Consider the following 24,159-nt stretch of genomic DNA (forward strand, 5'->3'; position numbering starts at 1 on the left):
CAACAAGTTTCTCAGGGCAACTTAATATTCTTCTTCCTGTTACACCCAGGTGATCCTTTGACGGAAAACAGAGTGCCAGAAAACGTTAGAAGGATCATGACGAAGAGGACCAACTGACTTCGGTGATTGTGCCAGGGGTTGGGGCAAATCACAGACAGACCAGAATGAAAGTTTTTGAGACATTCCACACTCTTAGGAAAACTGGAGAAAATGTCACCACACACAAGACTCATTTCACTAGTGCTAAACAAAACCTCCAGATCTTTCTGTGTCTTTTAGTAACAATAGCATCATAGCATTACATGTATGGAGTGAAAAGGATGAAAAAGAATAAATGGCCACACTGGGTCATATTATTATATTTGTAGACAAGGTGACAATCACAGGAAGTGGAACAGGTTTGAGGGGAGGGACATTACACACTCAACTTGACCATGTAGAGATATCTGTGGAAAAACCCAACCACTAATTAAGACATGTATGTCTGAATCTCATAGGAGGAAAGTGAGTTAATAACGGTTTGATTTGGATAAGGTTGTAAGTTATGAGTTGGATGAGATGATCTCACCCATGTGATTTCTGGACCCATCAGGGGAAGACCACGATTAAAACATAATTAGCCCGAGAACCTGATGCCTATGAAAGGGGCTGACTGGAAAATTCTGCAGATATAGAAGCTATGCCTACTATATGAAATAAAAAATGTTTGTTGAATTAATGAAGTCAGGACTAAATGACAATGGATGAATGAATGAATGAATGAATGAACATAGACAAAAGTTTCATTTATTACAATAGCTGTTTACATTTACTGACCTTCACATCATTGAGACCAGTTCATAGTATTACTTGATTATTTGACCTAAGATGTGAAAATATGAATTTACTCTCCTCTCCATTTTTTTTCCTTTTTAAATGTCTACAAGATGAGATAGACTTGAGGGTGCTATAGTGTCGCTGGTCTATCTTTCATGACTTACTCACACCAGCAATTTTGTGACAGCTATTTTTCCTTGTGAACATGAACCTACCAAAACACATCATGTTAAAGAACAGCTCAGCAATATAATGTCATACAATTACCCTTATTAACATACTTAGAGGCTTAACGGTGCAAACCTCCTGGTTTTCTGTGTATTTTCCTCATACATCTCCCAAGCCAATAAAAATGTTAATGTTTTTATTAATCAAGTAGGAAATGAATTGTCACCAATTAAAACAGTTGTAAAGTAGCTGCTAGAATTACTTGTGCAGAATTAGTGTGCAATTATAACACCATTAGAAGAAGACACAGATGTTTTTCTTTCTAAAGGAAACCCAACTTTAGATTTATTTTTCTTTCATTTTTAAATGCTTCCGCTTTCGTTTTATTTCAGAGTACTAGGTAATCTTGCAAAGAATTCCATTCTTGGTCTTCTGGTTTCACAAGCTTTCACCTTCTAGGAAAAGTTGGAATAACTGCTTGATTTTTGGTTTTCGTGCTGTGCATCCAGAAAGACTGGAGACACCAGCTAGTTTGGAGGAGATAAACGCATCCGTTCATGATGGTACTTCACTGATGCTTCAACTCTCCATGTTAGGAGTTCTGGAGACAGTCCTTTTGTACTGCTTATAGTTAGTAGAAGAATGAGGGAGAAAAGAGAGATTTTACATTATTGATTACAACTCATGAGCTACCATTAAAATATGCCAGGTAGTAATTCTTTATCCTTTACAAAGTAGAGGAGTATAACTGGCTAGTTGTTGTTTTCTTTGAATTTATATTTTGATTGATACATAAAGATACAAGAATTATACATATCTATATGTCATTGCATATATATACCTTACACAATCACGTTAAACATGTCTGCCTCACACATGTATAACTTCACTTGGGTGAAAATATTCAAAGTCCTGTGTCCTACCTTTTTTGAGAATGCAGTGCATAACAATTGTCTGTGGACACTTCCCTATAAGGCAGAACACTAGATTACACCTACTAGGTTGCAACTTGGTACCCATTGGTAAATCTTTCCCCATCTCTTCCTCCTTCCTACTCTCCCCAGCCTTTGCTCACCACCATTCTACTTTCAATATCTACGAGAGCAACAGTGTATCTTCCACAGATGAGTCATATAGTGTGACATTTGGGTGCAGAAGAATGGTTGACTTTGAGTCATTTTAGGTCTTTGGTTTATTTACACATCATGAAAATGTCCAATTAAACTAGAGAATCCAACATGACTTATTTTCATTAAATTACAAAAATAAAAAAAAATATGTTTGAAAAGATTGACACTCAGTCAGCCCTCTGGACCTCTGGGTTCCATATTTGTGGACCCAGCAAACCTCAGATCAAAAATACTTATGAAAAGTTCCATTGTTTCTTAAGCAATGGAGTACAGCAATGATTGTGTAGCATTCATATTGTATGGGATATTCTAAATGGTCTAGACATGAGTCAAAGTATGTAACAGGATACACATGGGTTATATGCAAATACCATGTCATTTTCAATAAGGAACTTGAGCATCAAAGACTTGAGGAACCACAGCATTGCTGTATTAACTCTCCACAGACCTGTGTTGATCACAATGGAGAAACCAACCTTGAAATACTTCATCTATCAGGCCCTTCACTAAACTCTGATCTCTTCCCTGCTGGCCATTCTCATATTTGTTAGGGATGAAAACAGGTGCTATTTCCATATGGGTATAGATGCAACACCTAAAAAAGGAAAATGTTCTTATGAGTTGAATCTGATATTATGATTTCCCTTTAATGCATCCCTCATTTTCCAAAGTGACAGACTCAAGGCAACTGCATCTTGACTGTTAATTACTGTCAAAGGGCCACACAGAAAGATGTCTCATCTTAACACAGTGTAACTGGAGCAGTAGAATAATTGATTTTTTTCCACCTGGAAAGTAAAGTGTGTTCAGTTCAATCAAAGATGCATATTTTTAGCTTAAAAACTAAAGTATTTGACATTCTTTAGCGTGCGTGCGTGTGTGTGTGTGTGTGTGTGTGTGTGTGTGTGTGTGTGACTTCAATATTCTGTCTTTTCAATTTAGATTGATTGCTCATCCAGGTGAATGTGAAGGCATTAATGAGTACATGGTACAAAATACCCACCATCTAATAAAATTGGAAGCTTCAGTACTTTCCAATACATAGGAAAATAATTTGGTCCTAGAAATCGCTTTAATTGAATATGAAGAAAATGTTAGAAATAAAATGAATTACCAGACAATTACACAAAATTACATCTCATTGTGCAAAACTATTTAACCTCAATAGAAGAACAATTAGAACACCCACATACTGCTGCTGCATTGGAAGTAATCCTTCACATTTTAAAATGACACCATCATTATGAAAAATATTTCAAATGCTGTTGATAAAGTTGGAATTTAAGTAGAAAAACAAGCGAGGGTAGCTTCAACTCAATTTACTTTTAAAACATTTTCACCTAAAAGCTCGTGAGGCAGCCTTTAGGAATCCAACTCTTGTGTTAGACTTAAAAAAAAAAAAATGCCCACCTGAGCTATCAGCTATGGAATAAGACCCTGTGTATAAGACTCAATAAAGAAAGGGAAGGGGGTAGGGAGGGAGCAAACAAAATTCAAAACAAGAAAGAAAACAATATAGAAAGAGTATGTCTACGCTTTACATATATATATATATATATATATATATATATATATATATATATATATTTCTAAAACTGCAAATGCCATTTGATTAGAAACAGGTCCCCAGAATCCATTCAAATGGTCACCAAAAAGCAAGTTTCTTCCTACAAAATCCTCCTTGGTTCCTAAGGAGCAGGTGTTTGCCTTAGAGCAAATTCAGGCCAGTTAAAAAGAAATCACCAACCATCAGACTTTCAGATCCTGCCACAAAACCACAAAGCTTTCACACAGCTCATTTTAGTGGCCAACTGATGAAAGCGTTCTGGTCACTGGGTACCCGTCCCCAAGTCTACATGTAAATTAGAATGCTAAAGACGTGCGCTCTGTTTTCTAAATTGCTTAAATTCCTAGGCGGAAAGGCACCCGGCATGCAGGAAGGAAAAGAGCTTAGGGTTAGCTAGTCAAAGCGCGGGGCTTGCAGGGCTGGGATGCCTGCAGGTGCCTGGAAGCCTCCGAAGCCTGCCCAGATCCCGACCCTGCGCGGGGGAGGACCCCAGGAAACACAGAGCACAGTCCAGGTCCCACTAGTCTCCTTCCTCCTGCCCTCAGAGCTCTGCCTCTTCCCGGGCTGTTTTCTGCTGCTTTTCCCGCCCACAACGCTGTCTCCCGGGGTTGGATTGAGTGAAAGGTCTCCATGGAGACGCGAAACTGAAGAGGCAGAGGCGGAAGAGTGGGAGGCCCAGTCCTCAAACATCAGTGGAGAATTGTGCTCAGTACTTACAGGGCGAGGGAAGCGGAGGCGATGAAGGACAACGCAAGTGAGAATCTGGCATCTCATGAAAGGTGGGAGAAAGAAACACCACCGTGGCTATAAACAAGCCTTAGCTTGGGGTTCAATTTATACAGGTGACTTTGTATGTGTAAGCAAGGGCGCAGTGAAACCACCAAATTAGACCGCCCCATGGGTAAAAAGAAAGGTTTATTCAGGGGGAATTCACCAATGCCATAGTTAGCTCTCGAGCAAGAATGGTGAGAAATTCTTGGCAGTTGTAAGGGGTTATGTTGCCCGGGAGGGAGGGGAGTGAGCTGGAAGAGCCTGGAAAGCAGTGTGGGCCTTTGATCTGTTGCAAGCCTGTTGGAGTTGATAGAGAACTAAATGCCTTTTGCAGAGGTTAGGGGTGTAGGGCAGATAAGAAAGTAATGGCTTTCCCTGGCAAACAGAAACCTACTTTACAAGGTTTCTTAGGAATGCCGGGTAAAGTTTATCCGATCAGAGTCCAGCCTGAGATAAGCTCAGAGTGCTATCTACAATATTGTGAGCAGCATTACCACTTGGGGTTTGGGACCTAACAGTATGGACCCATAGTCTTTTTTAACATGCTTGACAAATGGCATGCCTATACATCTTAATTTCATCATCTTCTTCAGTCACCTGCCCCGACTTCCTCAACTTTGTTTTGTTTTTGTTTATGTGAGGCTTTTGTTTGTTTTCCATCTTTTTAGTCCGCTTCACCGAAGTTTCTGACCTTGCAGCTTAAACAGGTACTTGATTCACCGTGACATCCGGGCTACTCATTCATCTTCATGATTTCAGCCATATTCAAGATCCCTAATCAACCTGCTTAGGATTTCATTTCTCTCCAATGATTCAAAGGTGTGTGGATTGCTTCAGGAGAGGTATTTGTCCAGCTGGATGACTCCCACGGACAACTCAGAATTGTCTCTCCAAAGTACATTTGTGATCTATCCTCTCTGGTTACTTCTAAAAAAATTAATATCTGGATCTTGTCTCCTTTTGGATTCCACAAGTTTCTTTGGGTTACCCAGAATTATGTTTTTGAAATAAGCAAGTGATCTGTGTGTAGAGTGCTTACTGAGAAGCCCATCTGTGATCTACAATGCCCCCTCACCACATCCACTGTTCGGCTTCTTTTTTCTCTCTCTTTCACGGAGCCCTGACATATCACTCACTGAAAGTAACAAACCACCAACATCTGAACTTCTGTTTTCTAGAACACTGTTCTGCTGTAGTATAAATACTTACTGTTTATATGTTTGTGCCTATACCCAGATTAGGAGCTCTAAGATGGGAAAATCATCTGAAATCGGGTAACTATATTAACGAACTCTACTCAGGTTGCTTAATTCCCAGGTGGATGGAGGGTTCTATGTTGTGGACTATTACTTTAACTAGGCAAAGATGTGTTACATTTGCTTATGCTTCATTTGTCTAATGATGTAAAGATGTGTTGCTTTGCCTGCCTAAGGCACCTGATTGGTCGAATAAAAAGCTGAACAGTCAATAGCTAGAGGAATAGGCGGGGAATAGTAGAGGAATAGGCGGGGCTGGGCAGGAGAGAACTAGGGAGAAAAAGAGGGAGCCAGCCATGACCGGCATCAATCAACCAGGCAGCTGACAGACAAACAGACACAGACACAGAGAAAACAGTGAGAGTAAGACATACAAAATGAAAGGAAGGTAAAAAGCCCTGAGACAAAAACATAGCTTAAAAGAAACAGGTTAAAATAAGTTATAAGAGATGGCTAGTAACACAAGCATAAGCTAGGGCTGAGCAAAAAAAAAACAAACCACAAACAGTATGTGAGAATTTGATTCTCACTCTTCTCAAAATGGCATTGGAAATGGCTAAAAATCTTTATTGATTTAATATGCTAAAAATTGTATCTTCTCATATTCCCTAGCTAATCGGGAAATATTTACACAAAATGTACGTGTATATACTGAAGGGAAGACTCTAGAAGGAATTGGTTTGAGAGAAGTAAGGTGAGGCATAGATTAAGCACAAGTCATTGCTAGATAGCAAGGCACACCCTCCAGGAAGCTTGGAAGACATCCAAAGGTCAAGTGGAAGCCAGGCACCTTAGGAGAGAGCACAGTTGGGAGAAGCAGGATTTCCTGCTGGTTCTCCACCTGTCACTCACAGGTTCATCTCACAGGAAGTGAATCCCCCCCCTCTTTGTCAGACTGCTTCACCTAGGGCTCTGGGCCATTCACAGGCTGTGCTCTGAGGGGTTCCATAAGCAGTGGGGAAGCCAGAGTTGCCTGGGCACCGCTTGCCTGGTTCCTCGGCAGCAGGGTAGAAAAGCAAGCACCGAGGTCCAAGAGTACCCAATGCTGCCAGGTGTAGAAGGATGAGTGTGATGTGCGAGCAGTGAGAGCAGTGTGATGAGCACATTGAAAATTCACTGCCTGTCAATCACTTTTTTGTATCTTCAACATGGCTTATAATAATAATAATAATAATAATAATAATAATAATAATAATAATAATAATGGCGAGCTCTGCCTCTATAAATTGGTTTTCCCATTAGCCCTTAACAGATTACTCCAGTCTCTTGCATTCTCTGGATTTCTGTGACCTCCCCATTACCACTCCAAGCTTTACATTAGCCTCTCCCTCTTCTTTCTCAGCCTCCTACCTTAGCTCTTTTTGCATGACCTCTAAGTGGAAGAGATCTTTTTACTTAATTGTGGGTTCTGTTTTCCTTTCTCTATACTCTTGCCCTCACTAACTTCAATATCATACTTTTATGCAGTTTCTTGCTTAATAACTCCTGACAGGACTCTCTCTTCTTGCCACTAGACCAATGGAAATGGGTAGAAACTAATAATTTTACTCAGTTGTTTCATAGACCAGACAGCAGGATGGAAACAGAATTCTAAACCTTTTTCCCTACCTGCCCAACAAATTCCCACCATCCACCCACCAACCCAATCCTCAATTGCAGAGGAATTCTCCCAACTATGCTGGCACCATAGTGATTACCAAGTCCTTTAAACTTTGCCTCCAAAACATATCATATACAGCTTTCTCCATGTGCCCTCTACCATTTTCCATCTAACCTACAGGTGTTGTATTTTTCCAATCCCTAATTATTTGGCCTCCCAGCCTACTTAACCAGCCACTTCTTATACCACTGAAATCCTCAAATGCACAAAAAGAATGTTAGATTCCCAGGCATGCTCCTTTCTCACCACAGGTCTTTGGTACGTGGTGCATGTTGTGTAGAAACATCTGGTCACTTGATTCCTGACTCAGCCTCGGGCCTCAACCTACCACTGTACTTCAGACGATCCAAGTTAGATCTTGCTGTACATTTAGCACGGCACTTTCTCTCTTCCCTTTATAGGCCTTGTCGGAAGTTTTCATCATAGCAAATTAAATAAACTAGGCAGAAGAGGCCAGTATCGGGCACCGTCAATCATCTATGGAAGCAAAAACACGGACCTCATGGAAGAAGATGGGGGGAAACAGTGATGCTAGGAGCAGTGAGGAAAGATGATGGGGAGATTAGGAAACAAGCACCCCAATACAGCTAAATGGGGGGGTGCCCTGGTGCTCTACAGCACAGCAGGGTAACAATACTTTATAAGAGCTGGTACTATATTGCAAAGTAATTAGTACAGTCCAAAGGTTCCCAACAGGAAGAAATGACTAACGCTTGAGAAGATAAAATGGCCTTGACTTTATCGTTATACCACTTTGTCCCATGTATTGCATTATCATACTGGATTTCATAAATAATATTTAAATTAATAGATGGTGGTGAAAATTAGAAAATGAAACATAAAGGCTGCCTTCATCTGAAGAAATGGTTCAGTGAGTACAGTGATTCCCACACAAACACAAAATCCTGAGTTCAGATCCCTGTAACCCAACTAAATTCTAGAGATCAACTCACATGACTGTATCTCTCTCTGTTTCATCCACAGTCATCATAGTGTTCCATCACTGATTTACAAAATTTATTCAATTTTTGTTGGTTTGATTACAAAGCTTTCTAATAAAAAATTGATAGCCTTGGGCAATTGCCAGTTTGTGTTTATACAGATGCACTGTCTAGGATCTATTTCCTTCATGGGATGACCAAACAAAAACACCCCTCTAATATCAATGTATATTGCTAAGTCTTCCTTAAGATTTCTACATTTTTTAGTCATCAGCAATAATACAAGAGACTTACCTTCACACATTTTTTTAAACAAAGTATTATTAATCTTACTTTTTTCCAGCTTGGTGGGAAAGTGATTCTACTTCAGCATTGATTTTAAATCTCCACCAGTATTATTTTTTTTCTCTTTGAACAATCTGCATATGGCCTACATTTCTTGTCAGGTGTATTCTCCTATGGTTTTTCAGGAGCTTTTTGCATGCAGGAATGTTAGCCCTGTCCATGAAACACCACCATTCTGGTTTCAGTGTTCTTTTGACATTTCTCATTGTCATGCAGATTTTGCTCATGTCATTTTCTTATTAAATTTATTAATCCTTGTGTGGAGGCTGCTGTATATTGAGTCAAACTTAGAACGATTTTTCCCCCTGGACAAGTTGACAATTAATCTCTTCCCTATTTCTCTGTTAGAACTTCTATTGGTTCATTTCACATAGAAATTATGAATTTATTTTCAGTGTATTCTGATGTCAGTGAATAAATAAACCCAAATAATTTTTGTTCAAGTGATGATTCAGCTGTTCCAATAGCAATCACTGAAAGTCCATCTTTGCTTTTCTGTTGACTTGAAAGATATCTTACACTATACTCCTATAAGCTTTCAGGTCTCCTAGATTTCTTCATATTTATAACTAGTTGAAGACTGCATTCTTTTTAAACCTTAAGTTGAACAGAAGCAAAGACTGTGTATGTTTAGAACAGCACCAAACACATCACAGAACTTCAATATGTATTTATTTTATTTGTTGTTTATAAAATACCAGAAGAATATTTCTCTTCTCCCTACAAATAGGTTTAAAGATCAGTTAATATTTAATAATAGAGAGTGGAATTTAAAAGAAAATAATAGATAACATATATTACTTACTTCTGCTTGAGATACATGACATTTTATGTAAAACTTTAATATATTTAAACAAAATCACTTACTTCAATCTCTATGCTAATAGTCATAGATGCAGAAAGGTTTATATCTAAAAAAAATACTGGTATTAGAACGAACAAGGTAAATCATTTTTTTATGTACAGTAGACGTTGGGATTTTCCAGATAATACTCACCCATTTCTAAGCAACCCTGGAAATCCAAACACTTCATAATTACAGTATTTCTTGAAAGTATAACTTTTAAATGGAAACATTAATGTCTGAAAACAAGTCACTTAGCTCAAACTAACCCTAGCTTATTAAGCTTTTCAACGCAATTTTAATGTCCTTTTATTGACATTGAACTTCATTGGTATTCACAATCATACTCAAATAATTATACACTCCCTGCCACAAAGAATTCAGGAGTTTGCAAAGATCTCAGATCAGATTATTTGCAAATGTCAATGATTCACAGCCTCCAGTTCTAACATTATGAATACATTCAGATAATTTTTCTATCACTCCTCACTGACATAGCAGCAGCTTTAATGGCAAAAAGAGCTCTCAGGTTTCATAGTGTACAGATATATTTAGAAACAGCCCCCAGTGATAAATAAAGGAACTAAATGTTAAATAGTAACAATATAGTTAATAATTTTAATGGTATAAAAAATATAGCTCCAGGTCTTCCTCTGTGTAGTGACTGATGTTATTTTCCTGTTCCTTATTAATTTAAATAATTATTATTTCATATGTGGCATTCTAAATGGATATTAGATGTAAGCTTTTTAATCCTATCCAGTACTATTTAATAATGGAAGGTTCTGTGACTTTTTTTTCACCTTTCTGTGTCATTTACAATAAAAGAGCATGAAACCAGAATAAAAAAGACTTAGAAAATAGTCTAGATTGTTTACATAACTTTACCACATTGTTACTACATGTATTTGTAGACGTCACAAAAGTGTTATGGTAATGTCACGCCTGAAAAATGAGAGGGGTTAGCAGTAACATTCCTAATATTTGTTGAAGTATTCACTAAGCTAACAACCTGTGGTTCTATGTTCTGTGTCTAAGCACACAACTCTCTGTGGTTGTCTATCAGCCAATTATAACCGATCACATTGGCCAGAGTATGCAGTAGAAATTAAAGTCTGCCTCAATATAGACAGCCATGGCAGACTGAAAATCAAAACAAAAGAAAGAGAACTAGGGACTGAAATAGAAGGAATTCTGCAACAAGTCTTCCACTTTATAGGAATATTTAAATTCACCCCACAATGCAGTTATAAATATAACAGCATTCCAACTTAACAACTTGGAATAATTTTATTCTCTGAAATAAAACTACAAATTGATTTTTTTTCCATTGAAACTATACACAGTTTGTACCAGCTGTTAGGTTGTCAAATTCCAATAGTGTTAAGGACACCATTATTCTTATATCGTGTAAGTCTGTTATGTGCCTAAATAACAGTGATGAGCCGATGTTGCCTGCCATGACACTATTGTATAGAGTTCTTCAAAGGCAAGAGCCTAATTCCACTGGCATGTGCAGTCTATAGGTTCCTGGAGTGTGTACATAACCTCTGTGCCATTTCCTGAGCAGTGCAGAGGCACAGTTACGTTTCGCACTCCATTTTCACGACAGCACTTGCAGAACCTCAGGTGACTTTCAACGTTGATGTTATATATGGTCGCTGATGGGCATTTTCCATCACAGGATGCAACATTGATCTGCAAGGACAGATAATGAGGAGAAAAAAATCTTCAAGTTCAGTCAACACTGGTGATTATTGGATTCTTCCCAGGAGTCAGACTATTTTACCATTTCATTCCCCAGTCTTCTATATGTTTAAAGATTGTGGAAATACTATATTAGAACATGATTCATGCATACATCAAAGGGTTGTTACATAGTCATGCTCAATACAGCAATGCTTACATAATTCAAAAAATGAATTGTGCGAGCATAAAAATAGAAATATGGAATAACTTAATCCCAGCCCTAAAATTCTATGGTCGCTGGTGCCAGGTTGTGGTAGAAGTACAGCTTAGAATTGAGTAGGACATACTAAAAGGAGTAAAGCAATAATGTGGACCACATTCCCTGAGTAAAATTACACAGCTAAAGACAAAATGTAGTTAAATACTTGTAGATTACATGTCTATCTCTCTAAATTGCAATCAGCATTGAGAACTGTTGATTATGCTAAGAATAATTTATGATTCTTCAGATATTTTAATATTAGAGGTTAGGAACACTCTCAAAATTAAATACTGTATGTTGACATTTTCTTGGCATATTAGTTTGTCACATGTCAGTGATCCACAGATTTCCAGAAGCACAAATGTTCTTTATGTAACCAGTGTTATTTTTCCACTTACAGAGCTCTGGCTTACACAGTCCTGTTTCTTTATGATGGATTTAATGATCACTTTCTGGCATACTCTTTCTTCTCGTTTGCCTGAAAAAAAAAAAAAAAGAATATATTTGTTCATCAAAAAGCCCATGTAAGGGAATGGGAAGATGACTGCATTGATTAAGAGCCCTTGCTGCTAATCCAGAGGGCTGGAGTTCAGTTCCCAGCACCCACATCAGATGGCTCACAGCTCTCTATGACTCCAGTCCCAGGGTACCTGACACTTCTGGCCCCTCCATGAACCACATTCACATGAACATACTCATACCCCTACCCAATTAAAAATAAAAATAATAAATAAATATTACAAACCCATGTAAAATGCTTTCTAAATTTAAAACATGAATATAATTAGATTGGAAATTTGATATATTTATTTAAATCATATATTCAGTAGTAATTTTTTCCAAACTCCACTCTTAGATGTTGTATGTATATCTATTTTCTCCTTCCATATAGCTTGTGTCTTCTAGATTCATAGTTATTTTCACTTTTTAACCTTATTATCTTAGAATAATCACTATTCTTACTAGCCAAAACATTACATATATGGAATAATGAATTTTTAGATTTAACTTATGATTTGTATAAAAATGCAATGTGTGTAAATAATTCATTGGCATGCAGCAACTTTTAAATAAAACCAGGATATAAAACTACATTTTCTAACAACTCATTAATATGATAAGTATAAAACCTTATTTGTCAGCCTTTTGCAAAGCATGAATGGTTCATACTTTATCCTATGACTCTGAAATGGTCTTTTACGATTTCAAATAAAAATCACCTTATAATCATTCACGACACAATAGTATGCATCAATATGCAACTGAGAACTTGCTTTGCCACTTGAGGCAACTCATTGACTCATTCTGTTCAATATACTTGTTTATGGAACAGGGGAATTACATGATCAGTTTTCACATGACCTTATACATGAAAGTCTTAGTTAAAACACACACTGATAGGAAATTCCAACAGGGACAGCTAAGCTACTCTGGTTTGAGGAGAGATGGGTAGCTAAAAGTGGCTGAAATTAAACTGCCCTTGTCAAGGAAAAACTAATTTAATTAATATATGGGATAACATGACTCATTGTTGGTTAGTTGAATATTTTGTTCCTAGAGGTATTTCCTATGTATTCCTCACAGATTTCTTAGTAGTAAAATTGTTTTTTCACAGCACCTGTGCTAGTACCTAAACTCTACAAACTCCACAGCATAACCTGGTCATTCAGAATGTAAGGCTGTAATAAACCTTCTCTAATGTCAAAGCATTACTTACACACTGGATGAGGGCTACTGAAGCAGTTTGCTATTATTCTGCAACTCAAAGAGGTTGGCAGAGATGAACTACGACGGGCCGATGCCCATTATTGCCTAATAGAATCTTCTTCTCTGAGGCTTGATTTCCTGATCATTTCAGGAAGCTACACCTTCCTCCAAGGACTGGCTGTGGTCATGTCTAAGCAGGCTGGGGAATACTAGTGTGTCATTCATCAGTTTAGCCACCCAATTATTCCCCTGTTGGCCTTCAGAAAAGAAATACACTAACTTGTCTATTAATTATCGTGGGATGATGTTATGGGGCCGATTACAATGGCTTTGACTTTGAAGATGACTGTGCCTCTATCTCATATCTAAAGGAAAGTCTAGACTGCAAAGCTGTCAAAGGAATGAAAAGTAGGAATATATAAATATAAGTCTCTTTAGGTTCTACAGCTAAATTTAATTCCTGTGTTCCTGATACAGTAGATAATCGATAAACATTAGCTCACATGTGATTCAGAGAATTACTGAATGAAAAATTGCTTATTTTCAATGAACAGAAAAAAATTCCTTTGATGTTTCGTCAGATTTTAAATGTATGTCACTCTACTCTTTTTTTAAGGTCCAGTCAGTATAGTTCTTATTATTTGAACTGTGTCCCTCAACTCTTCCTATGTTCAGTAGAGCTATAGAATGTGATTTTTGTTTGGTCAAAAGGCCTTTACAGAGGCACTCAGATGAGAATAAGTTAAGTATGTAGATTATAATGCAATATGACTGGCCCTTATAAAAAGAGAAATTTACACACACACACACACACACACACACACACACACACACACACACACACACACAGAAACATAATACAAGTTTGGAGATAGTCATCTATAAGGCAGGGACAGAGGTTATGCTCTCAGTGAACTCATTAGAAAGCAGCTTGCCAACATCTACGTTTGGGAACTCCAGATCTATAAAACAGTCCACTTTTGCTGTTTAAGCCACCTGCTCTGTGAGAGTTTGTGTTTCAATAGACCTAGAAAGTCACACAATAAAATGGACATGAAGTTGTAAAATGCTGAACTTTTCCACTTTTTTGGGGGGGAGGGTACTTATCTATGACTTAATTGGGTGTTTATACACAATGGAACTAAATTTTAGCCCATCATCAATAATTACAGGAAATTTGATTTGGTCAAATTACTTAACTTCTTTGAGCTGAAAACCAGAATATTTCCAGAATTTATTGCAGTGGACTTTTGTGTAAATTATTATATATGTTTATATATTCTATCTTTATGTATTCATGGGATTCAGTCCTTCAGGATACTCACAAATCTTACTTAGAAACATTTCAGCTTTTATTTAATAATCTATCCCAAATTATACTATGTTCTTTTCCCCCAGAGCATCTCTATATAATTTTTAAATTGCTACTTATATAACTTTCATTAAAATTCCTACTTTTGCATTCATATAAATTCATATTTTAAAAAATAAAAATGGTTGGCTGCATAGTCCTCTATTCTATTTCTGTCTTTAAATTATCCAAAATCACAAAATACACTGGTAATTAAAACAAATATAAAATACATTACTTACATGTAGTTAACTAATTACCATGAAATTTTCTAAATATAGGATTTAAACATAACTCCCTGTTGGCATTTCCCAGAAGTACAGACTTACAGATTCGTTCAAATGGTCTGAAGATACTATAATCTCCTGAATGTCCACATTGGTGTCTCAATAGCATTCTTATCATAAGCTTCCTAGGTTTGTGTAGTTGAGCATATTCCAAGCAAAGTAGGACATAGTGAACTTGAAACTCAAACCTATTAGAATCCTAGGCTAGAGGCTGAAGGGGTGGCTTAACTGTTGAGATGACTGGCTACTCATCCAGAGGACGTGGGGTTTGATACCTGGCACCCACATGATGGCTCACAACCTTCTGTAACTCCAGTTCCAGGGGATCTGATGCCCTCTATTTACCTCTGTAAGCACTGCATGCATGTGGTACACAGACATACATGCAGGTAAAACACCCATACATATACAATTATTCTAATTTTAAAGAAAAAATCCAGACTATGATTTTTGGAAAATACCACAATAAAGAAATGTCCAAAAATAAAATGAGAATCTATCCAGATAAAACTTTTTACATATACCACACAATATAAAGGTTGCGTTACAGGAATATCTACCACACATCACAAAAGCATTTAAAGGACAGACTTTACAAAGTACATCTTGGGAACAGACCATTGAGAGAACCCAGCAACCATATGAGCCACGAAAACTACTCTATGATGACATGGACTGTATCCTCACTTACAGATCTTGCAACAGCCTTCATTGTAAAGCTTTACAATTCCTTCATTCTAGAAAAGAAAAAAAGGTAAAAGATACAGTGTTTATCCATTCCCTCTTAACCTGGAATTGAAAGCCAACTCTCACAATATTTTATCAGCCATCACAAAGCCTTTATAGAGAAACAATTAGAAGTTAACAATTCCTAATAACAATTTCTTAGGAACAATATTTTGCTTAAAAACTGAATTGTCTCTACCTTAATACAAAAAGTACTAAAATATGCTACTTAAGGAATACTTTTTCAATGCTCCAAATATTTTTAAGATAATAAAATAATGAAAGCTATTCTGACTAGTTGTCATTCATTTTCAACTCCAAAAAATAAACTATAATAATTAGATGAATTGAATTTCTAAATTTCATAAAATATTAAGAGGACACTTTTTTCTTTAATAAATACTTTATTTTTCAAACAAACCCCATTTTCCAAGACTTAAATATAACTTTAGTACATGCAATGGCTTTCTAGCCATCACTATTAAAGGGTAGCTTCAGAGGAAAAATCAAGGAGACTATACTACTGGAAAGAGTTTGTTTTAAAATAAAAATCATAACCCTTTAAGAATCTTTTCCCCTAATAGATTTTTCTCTGAGAAAATGGTGTGGGGTTGCGGGGGGTGGGGAGAAGAGAGAGCAAAACTATAAAATCTGGAAAAGCCTAAGTTCTCCAGTGGCCTGTATTGGAGAAGCAAGGTAAATGTCACTAAATCAGGATGCATTAATGACACGATAAATCTATATGTTTGTCTAAGGAAAAAAAGGTAAAACTCAATTAAGTAGCACATTTATCTGCATTAGAAGGGAGCCTGGATTTGCTGACCAAAGGATTTTTCAATTATCCTTGAATATACACGTAAAAACCTAGACATAGCAAATTATCCATTCTTAGGAAGTCCAATTTGAATTTAAAATGGCAAACTAAAGAGCTACACCAGAGATTTTATTTATGCGAAGAAAACATCCTCCATAGCAAATAAGCCACAGTGTCTGTAGGACCTTGGAAAGTAGACTAATGTGTACTTCCTAAATTACAGCTAATGCAGAATTTCTTTAGATGTAACAAAGTACAAACCAGTTTGCATTCAGTCTCATTAAAAGGAGGGCAGACCATGCTGTAGTTTAGAATCAGTGCTCCCTCATCAGTCTTAACACATTCATATGTGGTGCAATTATAGTGCCATGTGCTCCCTTCCTAAGGAAAAAAAAAAGAAAGTTACTGCTATCCATGCTAATATCTGTCAATTCCTTAGATCCTTAAATTAATTAAATATTTAATCAAGTCCAAAAAGACAGAGTGTTGTAGAATATTATTTTAAGGTGTGTTACTTTTGTTTATGTTGCATTTGTTTAACTCTGTGAAGCTGTGTTACTTTGCCTGTCTAAAACACCTATTGGTCAAATAAAGAACTGAATGGTCAATAGCAAGGTAGAAGAACTGATAGGCCGGGCTGACAGGCACAGAGAATAAATAGTAGGAGAAATCTGGGAAGAAGGAATGAGAGAACAAAGAGAAGATGACTCCAGGGACCAGCCACCAAGCTACCAAACAAGCCACGGAGTAAGAGTAATGTTTACAGAAGTAAGAGACTGGGAAAATCCCATAGGCAAAAGGTAGATGGAGTAATTTAAGTTAAATAAAACTGGGTAGCAACTAAGCCAAGCTAAGGCCAGGAATTTATAATTAAGAATAAGCCTCCATGTGTGATTTATTTGGGAGCTGGGTGGCAGGTCCCCCAAAAGAGTAGAAACAAACAACAACAGAGACCTTCTTGGGACATTAAAATTCCATTTGAAAATGTCCCTAATTGTATCTCAAAAATCAGAGAGAGAGAGAGAGAGAGAGAGTACATGTTTGTATGTGTTTGGTTTCATAATGGAACTGAGAGGTTAATAGGACATACAGCAACTGGAAAAACAGTGGTATCTTTTTCTACTAGTGATTCTCTAATGACAAAATGCCAAAGGTCTCACTCTGATATTCCTTACTACTGACAGAACAACAAACCACACCCCTCTCAATCTTTGCTTGGGATTTTTCTTCCTCCTGCTCCTTTAATGCCAGGTTTAGAAGAAAACATTTGCATCCTGATGTTTGTTGTGTTGTAGCTACAACTGAAAAATACAGTCAAATTCTTGAAGGTTCCTTGTAGACCAGTAAAAATTTAGATGAACTCAATCCCTTTCTTTGCCCTAGGTCACTGGCTTCTCAACCTGTGGGTTGAGACCCATTTGGGACCATATATCAGATATCCTGCATATCAGATATTTACATTGTGATTCATAACAGTAGCAAAATTATAGTTATGAAGTAGCAACAAAAATAATTATATGGTTGGGGGTCACCACAGCGTGAGTGTGGTGAACTGTATTAAATGGTCACTGCATTAGAAAGGATGAGAACCACTGTTCGAGGTCCTATCTCAGTTTATAAATAGCTTCAGATCTTCCATGAACTGGGGGGGTAATAAAAATAATATTCAAATTTAGAAAATTTGATTTTATATCCAATATATCAAAAATAAAAATTTAATGGCTCCATAAAAATACTAATTTTTTATTATCCCCATAATTGATTAGATACCAGACTTTCCTAGAACTCATTTCTCACATCTGGAAAATTGTGAGAGTCCAAGTTAGAATTACCTTAGGAAGCAATTTAAACAAGTTTTTATAAAATTATCAAAGAATATCAAAAAGTTTAAAATATAACAAATATATTAATGTGCAGTGTGTGCAGAGGTATCCAGGTGATATTTTTTAATGGGGAATAAAAATCTATACCTCATATATAACTGATGTTCCATTTTCCATCTGAAATTTGCAGGATACGTTTTTACAGGTTCCACAGCAATCATAATCACTGGGGGATGGAGTGTACATCTGGTGCTGCATACAATGAACAGGCGGGGTATTAGCCATGCAGCAGTACTAGCATGTTGATGAGTTAGTTCTGAAGGTTTTCTCTCTGTTAGCATTTCTAAACTTGCATCTGAGTAGCTTCAAAGAATAATTTACTTTGTATAGCCAACTTACAAATGAAGTAGGTGTTAACCTCTACGTCTACAGCAATATTCATCAAGCAGGTGCAACAATCTTAGGTCAATCAAGCAAGAAAGCTCCCCATAACAGCTCTTGAAGCTCATGGTCATTCATTGTAAAGTGAAAATCTGCATTATATAGACATCTCGTAAAATAATAGTGCTGAGGAGCTATTCAAGTGTATAGGGTATTCGCAAGCTCAAACTCTCTAGCTGTTAATTTTAAGCTCACTAGGCCACCAGAGCAACTTATAAGAATACTTACAACATCGCAGTCTTTTGAGCAATTCACCATTGTAGCATTCAAAGTATGAAAGCCTGTATTGTTATCTTTTTCTTCCAGACAGTCTATCGAGTAACAAAAGTCCCCTTCCAAATACTTTGTCAGGGATTGTCCAGGACTCAATACTGATACTTCTTGAAACACACACACATCATCCTTTTCTAAAAAAAAAAAAAGTCAATAAAAAACCACACACAATGTTGTCTTTTGTAGTTACCAATCAATAGAACTTATAATAAAATCAATCTGTAAAAATCACTTGTCTTAACATGCTCCAAAGGTTGCATTTTATAGCAACGTCCAGAAGGATGAGGTCTCAGGTATGAGCAAGGTATGTCTGGTCCTTCTCCAGGACACAGACCATGACCACTGTTAATGTGGATCTAGATGGATGCAAAGTCTAATTCAGTAATAGTAGTGCTTTTCTTCGTGGGACTCTGTAACATTTTGTGACTTTAATGATCATTATGTTAATAGAAATGATTCCATTCTTAGTGCTGCTGGGGTAATGCACCACTCTATCTGTACGATGGCATATTAGAGCAGGCTGGGAGAGGGCTGGATGTAGCCCAGAAGCTCTCCTTGCCTCTAAATCTGAGGTTCAGCCGTTGTTTGCTCAGACAAAATTTTGAAGCAATTTAAGCCATTGAAGAAATATTCTACATGCTGTGAGCCCACTAAATCTTAGTATGAAAATATAGTATTTCATGCTTTGAAATGGTAATACTGATTATAAAACAATGAGCAAAAACATGTTCACAAGTTTAGATAGCATAGGTTTTTTTATTCATCTCCATATATTTCATTCTGACCACAATTTCCCCTCCTTCATCTCTCCCTAGTCTCCCCCCCCCACCTCCCCTTTCCCCCAAATCTACCACTTCTTGGCCTTTTGGCTGAGATCAAATGTTGATAGCATATTTTAAAGTGACATAGAAAAAATTCCAGTTCTCTAGTAAAATATTCATTTTTTTATCTTATCAAATTTCTCTGAACATTTTAAGGTATGATGAAGAAAAAATAAGAGTTGTTTCTTAGAGTGCTGGCAATTGGGCTTATTACAATACAGTATTTCTCAAAGAAAATGCTTTTAAATATATCAGTACTAAACAACAGATCCGAATAATAAGCATTTATTATTTAAAAGTATTAAAAAAGCATTTACCACAAAGATACTGTACACATCCACAGTCACTCTGAAAGTTCTGATCTATCGTGGGAAATTCTCCCTATTAGAAAGAAAGTATCATGTGACTTATCATGATCATTTTCAAAATACACTTTATAAATAATTTCACCGAGCTAGACACTTAAGATACTTAACAAACCTTCTAGTGAGTAGGCTTCAGCTTGCTGAGCATTCAGGAAAAAAATCACAATAAAAATGTAATTGTGGATTATTCAATGCTTGTATGGAGTAGGTGTTCATGTGTGTAGGCACAAGTGTGTCTTGTGTGTGTGTGGATGAGAATGAACATGTATGTTGAAACAAGTGAACAACAGGTGTCTCCCTTGGTCACTCTCCATCTTATACATTGAGGTAAGGTGTCTCACTTGTGCTCAGAGTTCATCAATTAGCTAGTGTAGGTAGCCAGTTTGCACCATAGGTATCTTCTATCTCTGTGGGCAGGGAACGTAGGTGAGGTACATAGGTGCTGTGTTTCCTAACTCTTTTCCTTACTCTTGCGAAGTGAACTTACCTACTCAACTATCTCCCCAGCATAGATAATTCAATCTCTTTATATTTCAGTTTCTTTATCTATTAAATAAATGAAGGTGGACATGATGATATTTATGGTTTGTCCTAACTCTAAAATCCTACTAAATTTGTTTGATTCTAAGGTTCTAGAGGGCAATTTGGAGGAAAAGAAGCTTGCAGCCCTGGAAATGTATTAATCTGCTCTCTGGAGGCAGTCCAGAGTTCTAAGATCTACAGGGTCTACATTCCAGCAAGGCAACTATGGGCATATACATAGAGTAAATCAGTGAGTCTAGGGCAGTGTCTAATAGTCAATTCAGGAACAGAACTGCAATGTGCGGAACTTGGCTCCCTTTTTACTAGTTATATGAACAAGTGCATGTTACTTTACCAATCTGTGCCTCATTACCCATATCTATAAAGTAGATATAATGGTACTGTTGGCCACTTGGCATTATGGAAAGAAATAAATGGGCCAGCGTGTATAAAGAGGTCAGACTGAAGCAACACCCCAAGAGTACTGTATAACCTGCAGCTGTTAGTCACCCTTTGTCATGACTGAGACTCAAACCTCACCTTAATGGAAATGGTTTAGCATTCTCTAAGACATAGGTTCTCAACCTGTAGGTTGCAAGCCTCTAAGAGTCCAACAACCCTTCACAGACCACAACTAAGACCATTGGAAATACCAGATATTTACATTATGATTCATAACAATAGCAAAATTACAGTCATGAAGTAGCAACAAAAATAATTTTATGGCCCAGGGTCACCAAAACATGAGACCTATATGAAAGAGTCACAGCATTAGAAAGGCTGAGAACCACTGCTCTAATCAATCATAGAACCAGGCCTAAATTTTCAATTATTTTCTTGTAAGTATTTCCTTTTCCACAATGCCTTTAATCTTCATAACACACATTAATAAAATGAATTTGAAGCCAGGCAGTGGTGGCACACGCCTTTTATCCCAGCACTCAGGAGGCAGAGCCAGGCGGTTCTCTGTGAGTTTGAAGCCAGCCTGGTCTACAGAGTGAGATCCAGGACAGGCAACAAAAATACACAGAAAAACCCTCTCTCGAAAAAAACAAAAAAAAAAATGAATTTGATTCTTCATATAAAGAATTTATTCTAATAAATTCACAACACCATCTTAAAGTTAATTTTCCTTCAAGATATTATGTTACATTTTTTGTGCCCTATAACTTGTAATTTCATGTGGTAATTCATTTGTTTTTTTATGACTTTAAAGACAATTGCAAGGAGATTGGCAATAATATTTTCTAATGGAACTTTTTAAAAACTATTAATCAATTCTACCAGTGCAAATGGTATTCTAAAGATGAAATAAGGGATCTGCCTGGTGTTTCTGTACAGGTTACTTACCACAGGTTTTCATTTTTAATAATCAAGGACATAGTCACACACAGCATTTCCTCAAAAGCTCAAATTTCAATTTTTTATTCCTTTTTCTATGTCTTTTCAGACCATACCCACACATTTATTTGCAGCTTTATCTCTTAAGGACTCAACTCCACCAGCAGAATATATCTTTATTATTTACCAGTCCTTAACATTACACCCAATAAGACAGTGTGCTCCTGCATAAGCATCATGGTCCTTTAAGGTTAGGAGAAAACTCAATCATCTTGGGTTGTTTTCACTCTTTGGCTAGTATGATATTCAAGAACAAGTTTCTGTGTGGCATTCATTTTCTTTCTTGTGGGTGGGTTGTTGGACCAAGTGGTAACTGTCTAACCTAGTGAATTATTACACTGTTATTGAAAGTGTGTACGCCATTTTACATCACCTCGAGCAGTGTATAGGCATTCTCATATCTCCTATCCTTTCAATATGTGTTATAACCGAGCTTTTTTCAAATTGGACATGAAGTCATTCTCATTGTAGAATTGGTTTACACTTAAGACAAATGATGATTAAGTATCTTCTAGGCTAGCAGAGATGCTCTGGATGAAGTTAATCATGACTGGAATTCCCCAGATCTAATCTGAAATGTTCCACTGGCTACCATAGTACAGGCCAGGTATCCAGTACACACATGCTCACACTCACATTCACATACACCCTTTGAATCCTGACCTCAATCAATCATTTACCCTTATAAGCTTCAACTTCCTTATTTATGAAATGAGCTAAAAATCAGGTTCATGAAGATTTGATGTTAAGTAAGAACATGAGAGATGTCATGATCCTACTTTTATGAGAAAGTGCTTGAAATACACACACACACAAATCAGATGAAAACTTTTTACAAAATCTGTGGTAGTTAAACTTGATTGTCAACATGACCTGAAAAATCACTTAGGAGACATGGCTCTGGGCTTGCCTATGAGGGTATTGCTAGTGCAGTTTAACTAAGGATGAAAGACACACCCTTAATGAGAGCAGTACTATGTCATGGAATGTGTCACAGACTAGATAAGTAAGAAAAAGGGAGGAAACCAGCTGAGCACCAATGTTCATCTCTCTCTGCTCCCCATCTGCAGCAACAATGTAAACAGATCTTCTCTCTCCTGCTATGAAGCCTTCCCAACATCGTGGACCATATCCCCTGGACCTTGAGGCCAAATCTTTTCTTAAGATGCTTTTTTTTTTTCAGGCATTTGGTTATGAGAAAAGTAACTACTACGAAAGTTATTATAAATCTTCATCATTCTGTGTAAACCATAGATAACATCACCTGAGCAAATGTAAAATTAAGTGATATTGAAAATAAAATAGCGACACGCAAAGAGGGAGTCCATTACTTGATGCTATTCCTCACTTGTTTCCCAAGAAAGCTTGGGTTTCAGATGTCTGAATGGGCTGGGAGTACACATAAGAAAAAGAGAAACATGTAAACATAAGAATGTCTTTGTGGAAGACAATGTCTGCTCTAATAAATGATGGTAGGAATATATTTTCTTTTTTAAACTTAATAGCATATAACCAACGAAGATATTTGATGAAAAGACATACAAAGTCCCACCAGTCACACTCTGTTAATAGTTAGTGGTAAACTTTTTTGTCTTAAAACATTAACTCTTGACATTTTTCTCTTTATATACTCATAGGTAATGCAAGAAAAGACAAACAGTTACATTTGTACCTCTTTCTCCTATGTAAAGTATGCACTAGAAGCTCACTTTCTGGAAGAATTATTTGAGATGCCTTTCAATAATTAAATAATTAAAATAATGTTTTTTCCAATATTTTGCTTCATTTTAAGGACTGGGACCTTCAGTAATATAATATTAGTAGATTAAATTGTCTCTTAAATAATTATACATTACAATGCATTATATTTTATGCATCACCTTTTTTTTTTTTACAGATCTTACTGTGGAACCCTGATTGCCCTGGAACTCTCAATGTAAGCATGATGGCCTCAAACTCACAGAGATCCACCTGCCTCTGCCTCATAAGCACTGGGATTAAAGGTATACAACACCTTGCAAGGCTACTTTCTTAAATAAAATACAAACTATCATGATGTAATGTCATTATTTTAATCTACTTCGATATAACACAACACAGACAATTACATTAATTTTGAATAGAGGCCAATAAAGGGAGAAGATACCAATTTGAACAACACAATAAAGCAATCAAAATA

General features: G+C 36.7%; 1 protein-coding gene and 2 long non-coding RNA genes across 6 annotated transcripts in view; 1 reads left to right on the forward strand and 2 right to left on the reverse strand.

Moving 5' to 3' along the window:
* On the reverse strand, nucleotides 1–4,506 carry LOC128119758 (uncharacterized). The gene is made up of 3 exons (XR_008221665.1): nucleotides 4,399–4,506; nucleotides 2,591–2,709; nucleotides 1–1,605 (listed from the first exon to the last, which is right to left on the reverse strand). It is a non-coding gene; the product is annotated as an uncharacterized LOC128119758 (long non-coding RNA).
* Nucleotides 3,724–24,036, forward strand: LOC128119757 (uncharacterized). Of its 2 annotated transcripts, none has more exons than XR_008221663.1 (3): nucleotides 3,724–4,460; nucleotides 5,121–5,271; nucleotides 23,878–24,036. It is a non-coding gene; the product is annotated as an uncharacterized LOC128119757 (long non-coding RNA). The 2 variants fall into 2 exon arrangements; XR_008221664.1 differs by having other exon boundaries at nucleotides 5,151–5,271.
* The window catches only part of Otogl (otogelin like), a 150,632-nt gene continuing 131,755 nt past the window's right edge, over nucleotides 5,283–24,159 (reverse strand). For all 3 annotated transcript variants that reach the window (XM_052753281.1, XM_052753282.1, XM_052753283.1), the window contains 7 exons: nucleotides 20,010–20,073; nucleotides 18,827–19,005; nucleotides 18,305–18,409; nucleotides 16,596–16,715; nucleotides 15,486–15,531; nucleotides 11,848–11,927; nucleotides 5,283–11,196 (listed from right to left, as the gene is read on the reverse strand). In XM_052753281.1, the coding sequence (XP_052609241.1) occupies nucleotides 10,996–11,196; nucleotides 11,848–11,927; nucleotides 15,486–15,531; nucleotides 16,596–16,715; nucleotides 18,305–18,409; nucleotides 18,827–19,005; nucleotides 20,010–20,073 (795 nt within the window). In that variant the 3' untranslated portion in view covers nucleotides 5,283–10,995. The remainder of the gene's footprint in view (nucleotides 11,197–11,847; nucleotides 11,928–15,485; nucleotides 15,532–16,595; nucleotides 16,716–18,304; nucleotides 18,410–18,826; nucleotides 19,006–20,009; nucleotides 20,074–24,159) is intronic.

The sequence above is a fragment of the Peromyscus californicus genome, unplaced genomic scaffold, assembly GCF_007827085.1.
Source record: "Peromyscus californicus insignis strain IS unplaced genomic scaffold, ASM782708v3 Scaffold_24__1_contigs__length_46423439, whole genome shotgun sequence".
Lineage (NCBI taxonomy): Eukaryota > Metazoa > Chordata > Mammalia > Rodentia > Cricetidae > Peromyscus > Peromyscus californicus.